The sequence below is a fragment of the Furipterus horrens genome, unplaced genomic scaffold (assembly GCF_987537825.1).
Source record: "Furipterus horrens unplaced genomic scaffold, mFurHor1.1.pri manual_scaffold_6, whole genome shotgun sequence".
Lineage (NCBI taxonomy): Eukaryota > Metazoa > Chordata > Mammalia > Chiroptera > Furipteridae > Furipterus > Furipterus horrens.
This window is the reverse complement of record NW_028327176.1, coordinates 162,704,940-162,724,742: the sequence shown is the minus strand read 5'-3', so window position 1 is coordinate 162,724,742 and position 19,803 is coordinate 162,704,940. Positions and strand designations below refer to the sequence as shown.

At 39.9% G+C, this 19,803-nt stretch overlaps 1 protein-coding gene across 4 annotated transcripts in view; it reads right to left on the bottom strand.

Moving 5' to 3' along the window:
• Nucleotides 1-878: 878 nt before the first annotated feature.
• Nucleotides 879-19,803, bottom strand: part of NCOA7 (nuclear receptor coactivator 7) — a 129,896-nt gene continuing 110,971 nt past the window's right edge. For 3 of the 4 annotated variants that reach the window (XM_090279816.1, XM_090279817.1, XM_090279818.1), the window contains 6 exons: nt 17,653-17,800; nt 8,634-8,759; nt 7,255-7,407; nt 2,467-2,562; nt 2,036-2,109; nt 879-1,676 (listed from right to left, as the gene is read on the bottom strand). In XM_090279816.1, coding sequence (XP_090135942.1) covers nt 1,541-1,676; nt 2,036-2,109; nt 2,467-2,562; nt 7,255-7,407; nt 8,634-8,759; nt 17,653-17,800 — 733 coding nt within the window. In that variant the 3' untranslated portion in view covers nt 879-1,540. Of the gene's footprint in view, nt 1,677-2,035; nt 2,110-2,466; nt 2,563-7,254; nt 7,408-8,633; nt 8,760-10,086; nt 10,567-17,652; nt 17,801-19,803 lie in introns of those variants that run through there. The other variant, XM_090279819.1, reaches the window with a different exon arrangement.

Sequence of the window (19,803 nt, the reverse complement as noted above, 5' to 3'; positions counted from 1 at the left end):
AAAAGGCCACTTGGCAATTTGTTTGTTCTCTCTTATAAGTAGTCTAAAATAAGAGAATAATCTCAAGGAAATAGTCTGCGAGCTAAGGCTTACATTCTAAGAACTGAATTATTTTTCTAAATGCAATTATATAAATACTACTTTTGTTATTAATTTTTTTCTTTCTGAGATCACTTGCGGATATAATTTGTGATAGACCACTTCTCAGCTTTGGCTGTTATTTGAAAATTTTTTACATTAGCAGTCTTTGGCTTTCATAAAACTCTGGCAATCAATAATATTGGTTAACTTTTTAACAACTTTTTATTATCATATTTAATAAAACTGTTTTATAATGTGAAAATGGACTGATGTTAAAAAATAGGTTTTACTTTTTATTCCAAATTTGGTATGAATACATTTCTTTGCATTGTTTTTTCTCAAGAGTCTAGAAACCAAGGTAGTTAGTTGGGCTAATTTGATATTTTCCATTTGATAAAAAACAGTCCCTTTAAAAACAGAGGCCTGTTTGTTAGTGTAAAAACTAGGGGGAAATTATGCAAAAAACACTATGAAAATTAAGTTTTTGTTACTAACAAAAATGATATTATAATAAGCAAAACATTTTTTTTTCAAAAGCAGGATCTGTTCTAGCCTAGGTTCATAATGGTATCCACTTCTGTATAGATCAAGTTATAGCCATGAGAAATGGCTTATTCTTCTTTACACAACTATGTTCAGAATAAGTAATTAAAAATGTACCTTTTTAATGACTAACTGGAGAGCTGGCCTACAATAGTCAAATCAATAAACATTGGTGATGAGTTTTTTAAAGTCATAATTAAGCATATATATATATATATATATATATATATATATATATATATATATAATGCTGTTTAAGATCTATCACCCTAAACAATCAGGGCAAAAAAAAGCTCAATATAAAACTATATAAATCAAATGGAATTGTTGCCAAACATAGCACATATTTTTATTTCACGATTTGACACATTAAAAGAAAAAAACTGGCAACACATTTCAGATAATATACTAGAAATAATAAATAAAAGTTTTTAAAAAAATCATATACATATCCCTTTAAGTGCTGTGCACTTTCAATTTTTCTAAATGAGACTAACCTTCTCCATGGCAAAGAACAGTATGCTATACATTTTGGTAATGAAAGTTATGTTGATAAATACACAAGGCATGTATATATTTCCACAGTATCTTTTTTTTTTCACAGTTACCAAAAATAAAAATTGCATTCAACTCATACATCTATAAATACTCTGATTCCTCACTGTATGGATTTGAAGAAAGTGGGAGTACAACGTCTTTCAACAACCTGGACTTCAAATCTCTCTGGCTGGTGTCTGCCCTGTGCACGCGCCCTTCAGGCTCTCTCTGCAATGTGATCATGCTCTGCGATGCTGGCAGAAAGAAAGCATCATGGTGGCATGAGGCAGTCTAGGCGAGCACTTTGTCTTCCAGCCAGCTTTAGGGGGGCTGATCAAACCCAGAGTTTTTAATGTTGCATTGTAAGGCAGCCGGAGTTTCACTCGAATGTCCATACCTCAAGGTCCTGAACTATGAAGTCTTCCTTTTTGGAAAGAATATCGTTATTGAAAGTGCTGCAGGAATTGCTTCGTCCATGGTATAAATCAGCATCCAGCCATAAACCAAATCGTCCCCTGAAAAGGTTAAAAAAAAAAAAGGTGAAAACATTTCAATCTGATGCTGTCCTCCCTTGCCCCAGTCTTCTTGAGACAGACAAAAACCCTAAACTGCTTGTAAAACAAAGGGTACATTCCCTTTACTTCATTTAAATGACCTCTCTTTCCTAAAAGACAAGTGGTAGTAGTCCCTCATTTACACACGTAAATAGATCAGTTTATCTCTGACTCTTAGTGCCATATATTAGGCCCCTGTCCTAATTAATTTAAGTACATGGACTTGCTAAAATCACCTGAAACCAAAGTTGCAATTGCCTGGGTCAAAACAGACCCACTCAGGTCAGGTGGTAAATTAATAACAACAACAGAAATCTTACCCTCCACCACCAAGTTCTAAAGAACTTATGTCTCCATTGATAAAATACGAGTTTTCTCCACTCCACTTGAAGACCTTAGGGTAGAAACACAAGACAGAACGGAACATTAGAATAGCACGTCTATAACTACCCACTGGCAGGATGTGATCTCCAAAGGGGTTATGAAGTCAGAAAGATCTCTTGGGCTCACGTGACTCTGACTTGCAAGCCCTCTCTGGATCCCAGAACATGCAGAAGAGCAGTTCCCAAGGTCGATGACAGGCCCCTAAGCAGTTTGTGTGCTACAGTCATCAGGGGCTGACCTGGGCACGGTGAGTTCAGATGAGGTTCCAGGACAGCTGTGGCTCCAGCAACTGCTCCCTACCTCCAACCTCACCCACGCCCCTGACACTGTGATGTGGGGAAATCAGATATTCTGTCCATATAGGTACCTTGAAATTGGGGCTAAATGTGTAGAGAAAAGTTTCGCCTGTGCCATAATAGTGGTCACTGAACTTGAAAGGATGGGTGGCATATGCTCCAAAAATCTGGGAAAAGAAAACAGAAAAGTTACTTACTTTCAAACCTAAACCACCCAAAGAAAGACTTTAGTAAATATTTTAACACAGTCCTCTTTCAGCAAAGATCATTACTAAATCAGAGCTCTTAAAGAACAAAGACCACCAACGAAGAGATACAGTATTCCCTCACTTATCGCGGGTATTAAGTTCTAGATGCCCCTGCAATAGGTGAAAATCTGCGAAGTAGGAACCTTACATTTATTTTAGTATTTATATATATTTTAAGGCTTTATAAACCCTTCCTAGTCCCTTATTAACCTTTCCCAGTCCCTTATTAACCTTTTCCACACTTTTATAAACACTGCTTATATTCTTAAACTTATGCTACACTCTTAAACCTATGTTACTTTAACATACATATACAGTACTGCAAAATCCTGCGACATAGCGAAAAATCACGATAAATAATTAAATATAATACTTTTTAAAATCCTGTGATACAGTGAGGTCGTGATAAGTGAACCACTATATAGAGAGGGATTACTACATATCAAATGTCCCCAGCTCTAATAGGAACCTAAGTGGCTCAGAGACCTTATTTGCCAAAGGCCAACAATTGTTTCAATTTTAAAAGACTTCCAAAGTCCACTAGGGAGACAAATTTCCTTTAGTGACTACAGATGACATACTGGGAACATAAAACAACAAGAAGCATCTTGCACACAGAAATGAGTGGTTGAGAGAACAAAGTCATATCTTTTACATGTTTTGTAAGTGGAATTGTAGCCAGATATTTCCCCAGAGAAAATACATTTTTCTCTCCTTTAATTTGTAAAGATGAGTTCTCAATATGCTTATTAAAACTGTATCCATAACATGACTGATCCAATATATCTTGTCCAAATTGGCTTTTAAGAAAAAACAATAACAATTCCATGTACCATGGGCTTTAAAGGTGATTTAGATGTATCAGAATCAATAATTCTTCTATTTTTTCTTGTTGGGAATTGGAAGAAGCATGATTTTCAGAATGCACACATTGACTGCTTCAGCTTCCTGTGTTTCTGCTCAGATCCTGATCAGTACTTGCCAGAGTGAGGGTTGGCAAGAGTGAGTACATGTAGTTTGAAAATGTCCTGGTTAATTCTGATATACCTTCTACTCCAAATTCCTATTGAGAAGTGCTGCTTTCAATGGGGGTTATCTGAAAAACGTTGTAATTTGTCAAAATTATTTTAACTGAACTATATAATCATTGTGGGACCCCTTCTTTACCAATTAGACTCAGTTCCTGGCTCCCTGAAATACTAAAAATTATGTAGAGTAGAAGTCTAGAAACCCTTTCTAACCAATGTTCTTCAGACTTCCTGCTACCAAACCTCTCCATAGAGCTGCTAAGAACAAACAAACAAACAAAATAAAAAATCCATTTCCCTTCTGGTTATCTTCTAGTAAAGGAACTAAAATACAATGAGATAGGCATCTCTTTTAAAGCACGTGCATAGAAAAAAGTGGGCTCCAGTCTAATCAATGAATAGGAAAAGTCATCCTTACTCTTTTATCCTCCACAAGAATCTAACTAATTATATTTTTAGTTGCTAAAATTTTCTTAGCAGTCATGGAAATCTGTTTAAGGACTGGGGATTGGATAATACTAGAGAATTACTGTTAATTTTGTTAGGTTTATAGCATTGTAGTTATGTAAGAAAATGTCCATTTTCTTTTTCCTATAAACTTTTTAGAAAGCAACTGTGTAAAACAGTATGCATCCATAATATTGTTGCGTCTATAACATAAAAAATTTAATATATTTGACAATGACAGAACAAAGGAATCCATGAGAATAAATGAAGATAAACAGAAGTGATAAAGAAAGGTAAATATTAAAAAAAGAAAAACCCCATAAATGTATATTTGCTTTCCTTTTTTCTTTCAGCCTCTTTAGTAGATAAAAAATTATATAAAGTAGTAATCATAACAATTTATTGTTGGGTTTATATCAATGTAATATGTAAAACAAATTACCACAAAAAGTGGAATGATATAATAGAGCAACATAGGATTAACATTTCTATACCTACTGAAATTAAGTTATATAAATCAGACTATTAATTGCACGATAATCGCTCTTGCTTTGCACCATGCCTTGTTGTATAAATTACTCCAGTCTGATTCAGTGAAATTCGGGCCCCTTTGCAGGGCTAGTTCGTTTGGTCAGTCTATGCTGACTCCAGGAAGGCTCTCCTTGGCTGTCTCTTTCCCTGCTTCTCTCTGGTAAACTAGATGGTCTACAGTTGAGCTTGTTGCCTTTATGGAGCTACCAGCCTCCTCATAATTGTTTTGCACTGTTTCTAGAGGCCCTTTAGCTTGAACCTCCCAATACAGTTCTACATAAAGTCAGTTCCTCTGAGGAGAGCTTCAGAGCTCTGCATCTTATGGTCTGTCTCTTCCCCTGGAGCTAGGAACTAGGGGCTCTGCTCTGGAGCTGAGGCTGGACAATGGCTTACTTCTTTCAAAGAATCTTGTTTTATGAGCAGGAGGCTGGGCAGGGTAGAGGCTGGCCCTGGCTCGCCTCACCTGGCAGGGAACTCTGCCCTACTGACTGGGACAAAGGCAGCAGAGACCCCTGTATTCTCAGCCTGCTATGCCTAATGTATGGCATCTGCCCTGTGAGTAAGGGCAGGGTGGATGAAGAGTCCTTTCCCTCTAGGGCACACTTGCATGGAATTTAGCTTATGAAACAGTGATCTCAGGCAGGGATGAGAAGCGCTGGGAACCCTGCCTGGCAGCTGGGGCAGAGGGAGCCCCACCTTCTGATGCACACATGCCCAGAGTGATGCTTCTGTCAGTCTGAACTGGGGGCTGAGTGGAGGATGCAAGCTGTGCTTCAAGTGCCACAGGATCTCACTGTTAGTACCAAGATTTAGTCTGTTTTCTTGAATAAATGTTTCTTCACTTGTATGCCCGTAGGACAGTTTCCAGAGACTTTAAGTGATTATTATTTTTGTAATTTCCACTAGTATGGTTGTTTCACTTGGGACTGAATTGGCTGTGCTCCTTATTGCTGCCATTCTGTGTACATGATATTTTTATATTAAATTTTTATATAATTCATTTCCAGATAAATTTATAAGTTTTGTTCTACTATGTTCTCAAACACAGCAAAACCACATTCTTGCCTAGGGGGCCGATGGGATGGGGTAAGCAAGTTAGAATTTAGCTGTCTTCAAACAATACACGTGACTTGAAGGCACCAGATTCGGTAAGATCCACCCCACAGAGAGTGCAACCTTCAGGTATACGCCTCCTTTCACATCTCTGCTAACAGGAAGCTGGGTGACACTGTGCTGCATTGATACCCGCTCTATGCATCCAACGCATTCTCCAACAAGTCTGTTGTCTTATGCTGACATCTGTGTATGTGGTCTAAAACCACCTAGTCATATCTCATTGAAAACATTGCGCCCAACTTCTCAGACATTCCACGAAATCCCTAAATAATTCAACTTTAAAGCTCTGCTACTACTAGTTTTAATATTTAACTTGACCCAACCTACTGTTCAGCTGGATCATGATTAAATGTCATCAATCAGGAAATAATAACAGTAACAAAAATAACAGCTAAACTACTCTGCAGAATTCTTACATGGCAATGAAGTGCCAGGGAAAGAACATGGTTGAGAAAGATGCCTCAATATCCCATTTCTCTGCTTATTATTCCCAAGGCAAGTTATGACAGTGAAGAACTATTTCCCCTAAAATGACCCCAATTATATGGCTTCACAGCAAGCTCCTCAGTGCTTAATAATGTCCCACATATAACAGGCACTCATTATACATTTTATGAGTGAATGAATGAATGGTTGAGTAAAACCTGCTTTAATACCAGAAAGAGAAAAGAATGACTCATAGCTTAAAAATGTAAAGGAATTTCTTCTTAGGTACAACACAGACAAAACAGAAATAAATAAAGAACAGACTTGAAAGATGCCTTCCTTTTGTGAAGCAGGAGCCTGCCTAGGTAGTATATAAAAGAATCTAAGGAAGATTCTATTTGCACACCAAGTTAATTGAGGTGAGAAGTATTAGTGTCAGGTAGATGGGGGAACTATCTAGATTTCACCCATCACTGACTGCAACAGAGGTAAAAGTGCAGCGAGCCATGGTACAGAGCATTCTCCCTGCTGTTTCATAACAACTGGGCCCTTCCAGTACAGCACACCATGGCCTGGACTGGCTCTCCATCTCAGCAGCCATGCAGGCAAGGTTTGAGGGCACTGCTTCAGCCACCTAGGAAAATGTTCTGCTACGCCACTGGAACTTCTTTCTGCAATTAACTCTAAATCCAGAAATGATTTTTCTCCAACTTCTCCAGCTTTAGGCTGTAGAGTGTCATAGCTTTCTACTATAAGTACATACAAAAAAAAAAAAAAAAAAAAAAACTCCCTAAAAGTTGACTTTATTTTAAAATATGCTCCATTTTCTTTTTTTAAGAGAGGCATTCTGAGGTATGACAATAATTTGGATTTACTTCAAAATGCTTTAGCAAAGAAAAACCAACAAAGAAAAGGCAGATATAGCTTATGTGGCAAAATCCTAACCTGTGGAATTTCAGTGATGGGAGTTCATTGTACCTGTTCCTCTACTGTTGTGTAAGTTTGAAAATTTCCATAAGATCTTCATTTAAAAAATGTTTCCTAAGAGAAGAACAAGCCTCACCTGATTATCCATATCTTTGATGACCAATAGGACAGGACTGTCTAGTGATGCTGATTTCCGATAGAGAGTTTTCAAGCTGGTCCCGTGCTCCAATGTGCTATATGCGAGTCTCCATGGATACCCTTGCACCCTTGCTGGAAGGCGTCGGGCCAGCTGTGAATCCAAAGATGGACATGTAAATATACAGTTCACCCAGAAATCACTCATGAACTTGCAGCACGAAGTATGTGCCTCTGGATCAAACTTAAAATTAGACGAATTTCCATAGTGTTCCCCTTTACTCTGGCAAATATTTACTACTATAAACCAAGAAAGAGAAGGGAAAATCATTTCTTGGTGGTGTTTACCTTAGCAGAATACTGCCCAGAGCATGCTTTTACCCTTGTGGGCCTTACTGTGGGTTCACTATGCCATTAGACATTGGGAGACAGAGCCCCTTGCTTGATCAAGAAGTATGAATTAAATGTATTCTGTTTTACACTTCAACCTGGCTTTCACCAGATAGTGCATGTTTCTTCAGTTGTTCTTTCTAAACCCTCAAAGGCTCAGAGCTGCTGCTGACAACTGCAGCTCCCACAGAAGTGACAACAAAAAAAAACAGTATTTTACGCCAGTACTCAGATGTAGTCTGCCCACATTGCACCTGAATCTTTCACTACATTAATCTTTAGGTTAAACTTGACTGCTATAAATACCAATAATACATCTCTTCAAAAACACTAACAATGGAGGCTACGAAGTACCGAAGTCTTCAGAATGCTGAACATCAGTTCTAGTGTTAGATTAAACCCCATTTCTGCAACTGTTTGGTCAAATTTCTTGGCTTTCCTGGGCCTTTGTAGACTCATTTGTAAATTGAGGGAGTTGAACTTGATGATTCATTACGGTCACTGAAATTCATGTCTAAGCTGATTGATGGGGCAAGTGGAAGAGATTCCTAACTAAAGGTCAAATGCAAGCACATTATATATTTCATAGAACAGAAGTAATACATTTTCAGAAAATATAAAGTACACGTGGAAAACTACAGAAAAAGGAAAAATCTTCCTACAGGTTGGTAGTTTTCATAAAGCAAATAAAGTGTATTTGCTATGTGGTTTTTATTGAGCCTAGTAAATGAATAACACTGGAGCTCGGCAGTAATCACAAGGACAAATTTGGACCCTAAGTATTCTAGGACTATGGTAGGATACATTAAAAACTGTTTTGAAACTAGAAACGGCTTTTCATTCAGGTCTGGGAGATTGATGTCCTCTCTGGTCATCTTCCTTTAAAACCTGGCTCACCCTTCACCCAGAACAAACGAGCAATGTGGTCAGGGTTGGGAGGGGCTTTTTAAGGCTGGAAGATCCCCATCCTGAGTCCCCAGAGAGGACCACCTGCTCAATGTGCATGTTCTCCAGGAGCGCGCTGTGGGGCTGCAGAGTCGGCAGGGCCGTGTCGTCGTCATCTTCGTAGCAGCTGCACGTGCTCTTTCTGCGCTTTGCCTCCTCGACAGTGATGATCTGAAACGCAGAAAACAAATAAGCCAACACCTGCCCCCCGATGCACCTGCTTTTCCCACAACAGGTGGAGTTCCAGCAGCAGGACACACATTGAACTGGAACTTTGGGAAATGGCTAATTTTTCAACTTCAGGACAAATGCAGAATTTAACACAGCACAGCTGAGTCACTTAATATGTACAAACTGAAGCTACAGGTTTTCTCCTTTACTATTGCTGAGGACTGCTCAGTCCTTGAGCAAGAACTATGTGGAACTCCACAAACTACTTACACCCCTGGAATGCCCTTTATTCTTCTTCAGCATGCACCTAAATCTGCATTGCTAAGGGACGAATCAGAGATCATTCTATGAGTAAGTCTTCTATAAACAGGGACATTGGAAAGATAAAGTAGGTTTATTTTGTTTTTTTTAAGTAAGACTCCTAATGTTTTCCCTTAAAATTGTGCACATAGCAACCAACCCTGATAGAAATGACGGATGGTAATACCTACCAGAGCAACAACCCAAAGAAACACAAATGTAGTCTAAATTACAACTGGGTTATGGTTCTTTACGTATAGTTCAGAAACTACCAAAGTAGACTTCCCTTCAAAACTGAGAAATATGGTGTTGTACACAAGATTAATTATTTCATTGTAACTATGCTTAAAAACTACCAAAGTAAATTTCCCCTTAAAGTTCTTTTTTTTTTTTTTGCCCCTCCTAAAGTATGGATAACTCACCGAATTATTTTGAAATTGAAGATATATATAAAGTGACTAATTCGCTAAAATTCCTGGGTACCAGTATGAATGACTTCTGCATTATAGAGAAAAACATTTAATTTATATCTAGTAAAAGTTGTCAGATAATGCACTACTCAATTTCTGAAATGCATGGTCACAGATATAAAGTACCTGCTGCCACCTGTGCCAGACTTACAGGTAAGAAAATTAGCTTATACATTTTACCATCTTTTCACAAGAGGAAATTCTTTAAGAAACACTATTAAAGAATCACATATCCAGAACTGTCAATGTATTAAATAAAGCACATTTGTATGTGTGTGTGTATGTGTGTGTGTGTGTGTGTGTGTGTGTGTGTGAACTCTACATTTCACACAGGTTCAAAATAAGGCTGTGGAAAGAAAAAAAAACAAAACAAACTTTTTGACTCCGAAAAGTGGGGCAAACCACACCATACCCATCTTCAAAACAAATAAAATACCTGCTCTGGTTGAAATGTCAGCACAATCCTTTCTATTTAAGAAAACATTTCAAAACATACTGAGTGGCATATCTCTGAAGATTCCCAGGCACCTAATTAGCTCTCAGGCACTCCAACATACCTTCACAAAAGGTTCTTGGTTAGGTCTGGCACAATAGAAAATCTGAATGTCCACGGGCAGTCTTCGGACTCTCATTGTGATCCGGTGAGCACTGCCTGCTCACTTTCTAAAGAGGAAGAGGTTTCTTTTCCTCTATCTGCCTGCACACACGGTTACTTGTAACCACGCGGAGCCACACTGTTTTTGCAGTATCTAGTTTCCTGCATGGTTGAGTTTCTGTTTCCCTTAGGAGAAGGTTCAACATTTCTACAGGAACACGCCCAAATTAGGATTTAGAGCAAACACAAACTTCCTGCCAGGCATAGCTGCGAGGCTGTAAAATGACACTTTACCTTTGAAACGGTGGTTTCCTAACTGTACAACAAAGACCATTGTTTTTTCTTTTTTCCTTTCCTTCCTATATTTTTCTTCCTAACTGTCCTCGGGCTAAGCTAGCTTTTCTAACCCCGCCTTTCCAGAGTTTTTTTTTTTTTTCAGCACCTTCTCTAAAGCTAAACCTCCATTTTAAATTTTACGTAATTTCCCTGACACCAGTTTGAATCTCACGGGAAGGATGAAAAAGAGCCTTTACCAGAGGTTCATTATACTTAGAACAATGGCATTTCACTTCCACATCATGTCCTCTTTGTGAAGTGGGAGCAACTTAAAAAAATGTGAAAATATCTAGTTTATATGAAGATGGGAAGAATGTCATTTTAGATTGTTTTTCACAACAGCTGGCAAAGTAAAAAAGAAGATAAACCTTTATACTTTTTAGGATATTAATCTTTAAAAAAATTTAAAATTTTATTGGAGTGACATGGACTAATAAAATTACATAGGTTTCAAGTGTACAGTTCTAAACCATATCACCTATGTATGGTGTTTTGTGTTTCCCACAAATTTAGGATATTAATCTTAATGAAGCATGGTGAGCTGGGCTCTACTCCCCAGATCCAATGTCAGGGGAGGTGGAAAGAAATGCAGAACACCGTGGATCAATTCTCAGTGATCTTTCTGTGATGTTTCCAGGTCCAAAATGGCCTTTTGGTCCCACTGAGGGGATGGAAGTGCTCTTGCATAGCTCATCAGGGGGTCAGCTCTAATGAGGACTCTGGCAGATAGATACCTCTGGTCAGTCCCAGGTTGGCCAGAACTCATTCTTAAGTGTGAGAGCCTGAACACAATCCGGGGCAGAATCACCAGGATGTTGTGCCAGTGAGATGGCATTCCTTTAAGTACCTGACACTTCATGACAGCTAGCTTTTTTTATTGTTGACACTACTACAGATGTCCCTCATTCCCCCCTCATTTGTCTTCCTCCACCCAGCAGCATCCCACCCCCGGCTTTCACCACATTGTTATCTGTGTCCATGGGCCATGCATACATGCAAGTATGTTCTTGGTTAATTTCTTCCCATCCCTCACCACCTCCCCCTTGAGGTCTATCAGTCTGTTCCATGTGTCCATGCCTCTGGTTTTATTTTGTTTGTAAGTTTATTTTGTTCATCAGATTCCACATACGAGTGAGATCATATGGTATTTGTCTTTCTCTGATTTGGTTTATTTTGCTTAGAAAGATGTGACGCGTTTACACACCAGAATACTATGCAGCTGTGAAAAAAGGAACTCTTATCCTTTGCAACAGCATGGATGGACCTGGAGAATATTATGCTAAGTGAAATAAGAGAGCTAACATTTATTGCATGCTTTCTATATGATGGTGGTGCCAGGTGCTTTGCCAGGCACAGGGACACAAAATAGCCTTTAGTTTCTGGTGGGTGAGGAGACAGGAGAGAAGACATTTATAAATAAATGAATGCTACTCCATGTGATACAAATGCTAACAGCAGCTCAAAGGAGGTTGGGGCCACCTAGAGAGTTCTGAGATGGCTTACTCAGTTTGAGAGCAAAGGTGGGGTATGGGGAGATGTTCAGGTAAACGGCACAGCAGGAGCACACAGCTGTGCTCTATGTTCACTGTGGCCTGAGAATAGAGAGCAAGGGAAGTAGAGAAGAGGCTGGGGAGGGAGGAGGAGTGGAGAAAATGAAGAATCTTGAAGCCATGAAGGGTCTTAGAACTTATAGGGCAGTATTTATAAAACCTGTCTGTTCTTCAAAATCATCTAAGAGCTTTTAAAAATACGGAGTCCAACATTCCTCCCCAGACCCACTGAATTAATGTCTCTAGTGACAGGGGCCTAGGATTCAGTTAAAAAAAAAATTTTTTTTTCCAAGTGGTCGTTTGGATGGTTGGCCAGGTGGGTAATGACTGCTACGGGCAATGGAGAACCAGTGGGTGTTTTAAACATAGACCAGGCTTGTGATCACTTGCTTGAGTGCTTATTTATAAAACAAGTTAAATGTATAGATAGCACAGAACATATACAAGGTTTTTAAACATGATGAGGAAAACATCACAAATCATTAAACAGTGCTGAAAAAAATGACGAAAATACTACCTATCATACATCAATAAATCAACTGCAGAATGGATAGAAGTTTAAATAGACTGTATAGGGCCAACTATATATCAAAGTACTGTAGTCAAAAACCATAACAAATGCATAAATAAAATGAAGAGACAGATAACTAGGAAAATATCTGTCAAAAATACAAGATTCAAAGAATTAATATCTTTAATCATAAAGAGCTCAAACAGCATGATGAAACTATGAAGATTCCTTCAGGAAACTGAGCAAAAAAATGAGTTGGCATCACCACAACAGCAAAACAAACACATTATATATGATATGATGTGATCACACGTACAAATATTCATTCCATCCTCATGGACGTGGACAACAGTGTGGTGACTGCTGGGGGAGGAGGGTTTAAGGGGACTAAAAGGTAATGTGAAAAAATACAATAAAGATTAAATAAAATACCCAAAAAAATTAAAATGTATAATTTTCAACTTTTAAATTAGCAAAAATTTTTAGAAGAGCCACAGTAATATTTTCTGTTGGCAGAAGCACAGAAGTGTTCCCCTCACACTGCTGACAAGCTGGCGTCAGAGAAAAACTTAGTGCCCTTATACTGGTTAAGTTTACTTCCAAGAAACTACAAGCTGCAGATGATCTCATCCCTGTAAAACCTCGAACTAACACAAAGACTCCTGGAAGTTTGGAATCATTAAATAAGTCATGATTGAGATAAAAATAAATACTATGCAACCATTAAAAAATGCAGCTTAAAAATCTTTAATATGATACTTATCACAATATTTCAGGCAAGAAAAGCCAGATACAAAACTATATAGAGAGCTTGATCCCATTTTGCAAAACATGAAAAGCAAGACTTAACCCCAACCTCACCCCCTAGAAAACACCTTAAAACAGAATAGAAAAAGAGAAGTAGAAGGAAATGTACAGAAGTGTCATGTGGGCAGACATTATTTTATAATTTTCTGCATTTTTGTTTTATAATTTCCTAAAATAAGCAGGTATTGCTTTGATAAAATTAGGAAACACAGCTTACTTAAAGAGCTTGCAATATGGGAGGTTGAACAACTGGGTGGGTTGGGACTGGAGGTGCCTTTTGGAGTCCAAGTGAAGGGCACCGACAGGCTGATGGGGGCAGTGGGGGGGGAGGAGGGACTGAGGCCCCCACACATTTTAGAACAGAATTGACCAGGTTCTACCTAGAACTGAATGCCTAGATATGATAATGACGAAGAATCTGGGAAGGTTCCTGGCTTGGAGCACCACCAAACGAGATGGGAATGTATGAGCAGAAGCAAGTTCGGGAGAAAGCTGTTAGAACATGCTGAGGATCAGGCTCCTGCAGCTCCTCGGGAGGAAGCTTCTTCCTCCCCTCCCATAGAGGAGAGAAAGGCTTGGCTTTACTGGCATGCCAGTATGCAGAGCTGGCTCCTGCACAGGAGGGAACTTGCTAGCATGGTTCAAATTGTACTTCTGAACTGTGTCCACGTGGCAAGAAAATAGGGATAAAGTGGCCTGATTAGTCCAGTCACCTCTCCCTCCAGTTTCTTTCCTTTCCACCATGCCTTACAGCAAGAGCACCAGGAGCCAGGAACAGACCAACGATTTCCTTCCTCTTTCCCTGCAGGTTTAGAGGGATGGCCATCTTCAGTCTGCACAGTGGCTCACACGGAGAAGGCCGGCAGCACACTGGCCAACCTACTCCATTCGGCTCTAGATTCCGAAGCAGACCTTTCTCTCTCTAAATACCATTTCAGCTCCTTTCCCTCTGGTACCGGTGGGCATGGCCTCTTCTTTCACTGGAGTGGTCAACAGCTGAGATTCAAGGAGCTGGGATTAGTGGCCCAAGAGGCAGAACAGGCCTTAAGAGAGCTGCTTTGGCTCAAAATATTCAGGCCTAGTAAGGAAAGGATTATGTCCCCAGGGCAACCTAAACATTCCTTCTGGAACTCCGCTGGGGAAAGAGACCACAGCCTCGGTAAGAAAACCTGCCTTTCTCTGGGCACACATCTCACGCAGGCCTCTCAGGCAGAGATCTCTAGGTGAGGACAAGACTTGATATTCCTGGGTGCCTCGGCCAGAATGCCAATGTCCCAGAGTCTCTGCCTGGTGGAAACTTCCAGTGGTGCCTATGGGGCAATTATGAGCTCTAGAGTAGCAGCTTGGGAGCCAGAGGTGTGTGGTAGAGGCAGATGTGTGGAGCCAACAGCACAAAACACAAGAGCTCATCCAAGGAAGAGCAACAGATGAGCAGAGCCAAGGAAATACTTCCAGGGACAAGCAAAGCGAACTCAGAAAGCCTGGCGAGAGGCAGAAGGAAAAGCAAACGAACGAACAAAAACAACTGACATACAAAAGTCAAGGGAGGAACAGCCTAATAGACAGGCTTTAATATCTTCACACAATGGTCTCAAAGAAGGAGTGTTTGATCTGTGGGGAGAAAAGTATGTAAAGAAGAAAACCGCTGGGCAATATACTACAGAGTTATGAACAATAGACTTAGGAGGGCAGGAGGAGGTACTGTTCCAGAAAGCATCACCAAAGTGACAATGAGCTGGATGTTGAGGCGAGTGGATGACAAAGGAAAGAGTGACAGAAAAGGTGTGTATGATAGGCCCTGGTGGTCTAGAAGGGATTAGCCCTCAGGGGCCAGCCTTAGCACCATTGGTCATTCCAGTCCTGCAAGGTTCCCAGCTTGGAAGAATCCGACTGCCCACTGGATGATTCTGGAGACCATCACCTAACACTGTAGCCTTGTGCCATTATCAGTGTGTGCTGCAGATACCAAGGGGGCCTTCATACAGTTCCTCAGCATTTTTCCTAGTCCCCAGAGTTGCCATTTCACACTTTCTCCATATTCCTCTAACTCCTCCTTCACTTCTAGGACATGGCCCTCCCCTTCTGCTTCAAAGAAATCATTTAAAATTTACTACCACTGAATCTACACTTCATTTGCACACACCCTACTCTTTTCTACTGTCTGACCACCAATCTAAGGTCAAGCCCCCATATCCCTTGCAGATATTCAGGTAATCCCCCCTCCTGATAGTTTCTCCCTCATTCCATTATCTTCCACACCATCGTTCCTGCTGACCTCATCCAAAAGGGTTTAAGTCTCTCCAACAAGAGCAAAAGCCCTTCCCCAACTGCACTTCCTCTTCCAGCTTAATAGTTTACCTCACTTGTATTTTCCAAAACCAAATTTGAGTTGTTTGCTCCCTGTTACTAATTTCGTCTACTAGCCCCGCACCCTCCACTCATTTTTTGAACTACTGGACCTACCACTTTAATGAAACCGCTTTTGACAAAGTCACGAACTAACTCACTCCTTAGTTTTAAATCCAAAAGACATTGCTTAGTTTTTTTTGTTTTTTTGTTTTTTTTTTTTGGACTCCTCTACAACAGCATGAGTCATTTTTGACCAACTGCCTACCGCTTGAAACATTCCCTTCCCTTGGATTCTAAAACATGACTTTCCTTGTTTCCCTCCCCCTTCCCCGGCTGCCCCTCCTCAGTCACCTTTGTGGGCACTAATGTCTTTGGCCCTTTAATGCTGGTATCCTTAAGGGTTCTGTTCTGAGCCCTGATCCTTCCCATTGTCACACTGTCCTGGGATGACCTCCTCTACACGCGTAACTTCAACTCTGCTAGTGATTTTCAAAGAATGTATCTTTAGATCTTTTCCTAACTTTTATACTCAGTTGTCTCTTGGACATTCCACAGGTCCCTCAAATTTAGATTAAAACCACGACACAGAGCATTTTCTCCTGGATCTAATCCTCTTGCTGTGTTCCTTACTGCAATGAAGAGCAGGCACCACTATCCCTTCAGTTCCCACTCTCAAAACTAGGAGACCAACCTTGACATCCTCTGTGTTTCCACATGTAATTGATTACTCACGAAGTCCTGTGTATTCTACCTTCCATCTTTCAAAAGCATTCAGTTTTTTTTTCTACCCTTGCTGCTACTCTTCCAGCAATCATTTTCTCTCAACATTGATTACTGCAAGACCCTCCTAATGGGTCTTCGAGCTTAAGTGCAGCTCATCTCCAGTCTATTGTACTTCTGCCAGCCAGGAAGAGCTCTTTAAAATGCATGTCTGTGTTCACTTCTCTAGGCTCAAAACAGCTCCATGCCTTCCTACTGCCCTTAGGGAAAGAACCAAACTGAACTTCTACACTTGGTACATAGATCCTTCATGACCTGCCCTTACTTCCTTCTCCAGCTCCACTTCCTGCTATTTCCCCAGCTTTGCACCCTATGCTTCAGCCACAATAAATTCTTAGTTCATCAAATGCTCCATGCACCCTGGTTGGGTGGCTCAGTTGGTTGGAGCGTCGTCCTGTACAACAAAAGCTTGTGGGTTCAGTCCTGGTCAAGGCATGTGCCTAGGCTGAGGGTTCAATCCCCAGTTGGGGTGCATACAGGAGGCAACCGACAGATGTCTCTCTCTCACATCGATGTTTTTCTCTCTCTCCCATTCTGTCCTCCAAGGTCAGTAAACATTTCCCCAGGTGAAGATTTTTTAAAATAAATAAATAAATAAATGCCCCATGCTGTTTCTCCCCTGGATCATTCCCCTGCACTGACTTTTCTCTCTGGCTAGAGCATGTTCCATATCCCACTCCCATCACTACTGCCTGTATTCCCACTTCTGGTCTCAGCTCGGCTCACTTCTCCTGGGCGGCTTTCCCCGCACCCCCTGCTCCATTCAGATGACTGGCTACTGCCTCTTGTAGAGCCTGGTACTTCATCTACAATGATGTCTCATTATAATGTAATGATTTATCTCTACTTCTCAATGCTAACGCCTCCTTATCCACTTCACTGTGCCCCTAATACGGGAAGGGTTTAGTAAGTGCTCAAGAAAACGCTGGGGGCTTTTCAGGCCAAATTAAGGAGCTTTAATTTCATGCTGTGTGTAAAAGTGGAGTGAAATGACCCGGTGGTGGTGGCAGTCTTTCTGACACATATAACTAGCTTCAAACAGGAATAAGGTTATATTACACAGCAACGTCGAAAGGCCACAGAGAACCCACCTTCTTGCAAGCCAAGGAGCTCTTGGAACCTGGACACAAGAACATTCTGACTGAACACTGTGGTTTAAAGACCACCACAGCCCAGGCCCTGCTTGAGCGCTCACCTCCCAGCTCTTGGTGGTCGGCTCACTGAAGAAGTTGTCGATCATATTCAGTTCTTCCTTTTCCACCACCACAAAGCCTTGTTCTTTGGCATCTTTCCCGTAGACGTCAGGAGACCACTGAACAAAGAATGTGTACAGATGATCCACCCTGAAAAACATGTTCATCAGAGGAATTAACATCAAATCCGCTTTCCTGGCAGGCGCTGGTAGGGGCTTTGGCACATCCAACCATCTTTTTTTCCTACTTGGCAAATCCATTTTGCTAATTGGAAAATTTCTAACTGTGAAGATGATTTCTGCTAGTACATTCCGAACTTGGAAAATAAGTGAACAAATGAAAGCGGAAACTGCCTTTCAATCCGAGGAAAAGATCAAGTGATGGGACATTAAACTGAAAAACACAATGAAATATACCAATGTTTTCCCCATTGGGTCTTCATTTATTATACACTTGTATTCACAGGAAAAAAAAAACTAACTTGAAGCTTAAGATGGGAACAATGATAAACAATATTTTAATAGGCCCTTTTGTAGAATGAAGCACTATTATAATTGTAATGAAACACCTTTAATAAGAACAAAGTGAATGCTAGCTATTGTTTAATATTAATATAGAGCTAATTATACTAAAATGGGAAGGCAGTTTGCTTCCAATTTCTCTGTTCTCTTACACAGATTTAATATCTAAAGGTTCTGAAGCATCTCCCCAGGCATAATCAATAGAGGGATGGCTAGTTTCCAAGCAGAAAATGACAGTTCTCAGTCCCAACACCTGAAATATTTCCGCCTGCTCCCAGGTATGAGAGTCACAAGGACTCTGACTTTAGAATCCACACCTGCGACCATACCAGTGATGGGAATTGATGATAGGTAGGATCAAATGATTCTTTGTCTTTTCTAATTACAAAATTATCACTCCAGTTTAAGCCTATTGTCTGAGACAATATTGACTCACTGTTCATTTTTTAAAGTTATAATTACATAAAAATATTATACAATAACAACATTGCCATAGCTTAAATGTTTGTGTCACCCCAAAATGCATTGCTTGACACCTAATCCCCAACATGACAGTAGCTGGAGGTAGGACCTTTGAGAGGTGCTTAAATCATGAGTTTAGAGCCCTCCTGATTGAGATTAGTGCCCTTATAAAAAAGACTCCGCACAGCCAGCTTGCTCCCCTTCACCACGTGAGGACACAGTGAAAAGCTCTACAAACCAGGAAGACTGCCCTCACCAGAAAACAAATCTGCCAGCACCTTGATCTTGAGGACATTTCAGACTTTAGAACTGTGAGGAACAAATGTTTATTGTTTATAAGCCCCCCAGTATATGGTATTTTGTTGTAGCAGCACAAATGAGTGAAGACAACTATTAATAGGACTAAAACAAAATAAAAAGTGTCACACACAATTCTGATATTCTCATGGATCAAACTGTTTTTAGGTTTCCATATTCCTATCCATTCTTGTCCACATGTGCAGCTTTCTATTCATTGTAATCAAGGCCAAGACATAATTATTTGTTATATGCAACATTAAATAATGCACATATGCCATGTTGTTAGTCTTTGTATTGATTTTTAATGGCTACATTTTATGAAAAGTAAAAAACCATAAGTAGCCTGCATTCTTATGCCCTCAGGATATTTAGCTTGTTTCCATTTCTTTAATTTTACAAAGAACATTATAATGAATATCCTCATGATCTATGCCTTTTACCTTCTTTTAAATTATTTCCTCAAAGTTAGTTATCACAAAAAGGGATTACTGGGCCAAAGGGCATGATTTGACAGCGTGATTCATCCTGCCAAACTGCTTTTGAGAGGCTGACTACTTTAACACCAGCACTGCAGTTTGCCTCCAAGTTTCATAACATTGTTGCTTATCCTGTTTTAAAAAATGAGTTTAATATATACTTAAGTTTTACCCGATTCATTTTGTATTTCTTTGAGTGTTAGGGGGTTGAACAGTTTTCAAATGACTCCTTCCTGGCTGGCTGCAGCTTTCCTTTCATGAGTTGGATCTTTGTGATTGTGGAATCAATGTTTTCCTTTTCAATTTGCAGGAGCCTTGATACGGTGTAAACCTTAACAACTACCAAATGTGTTTCTAAGCTGTTGTTTCCTTTTTTTCCTATTAATCACGTACT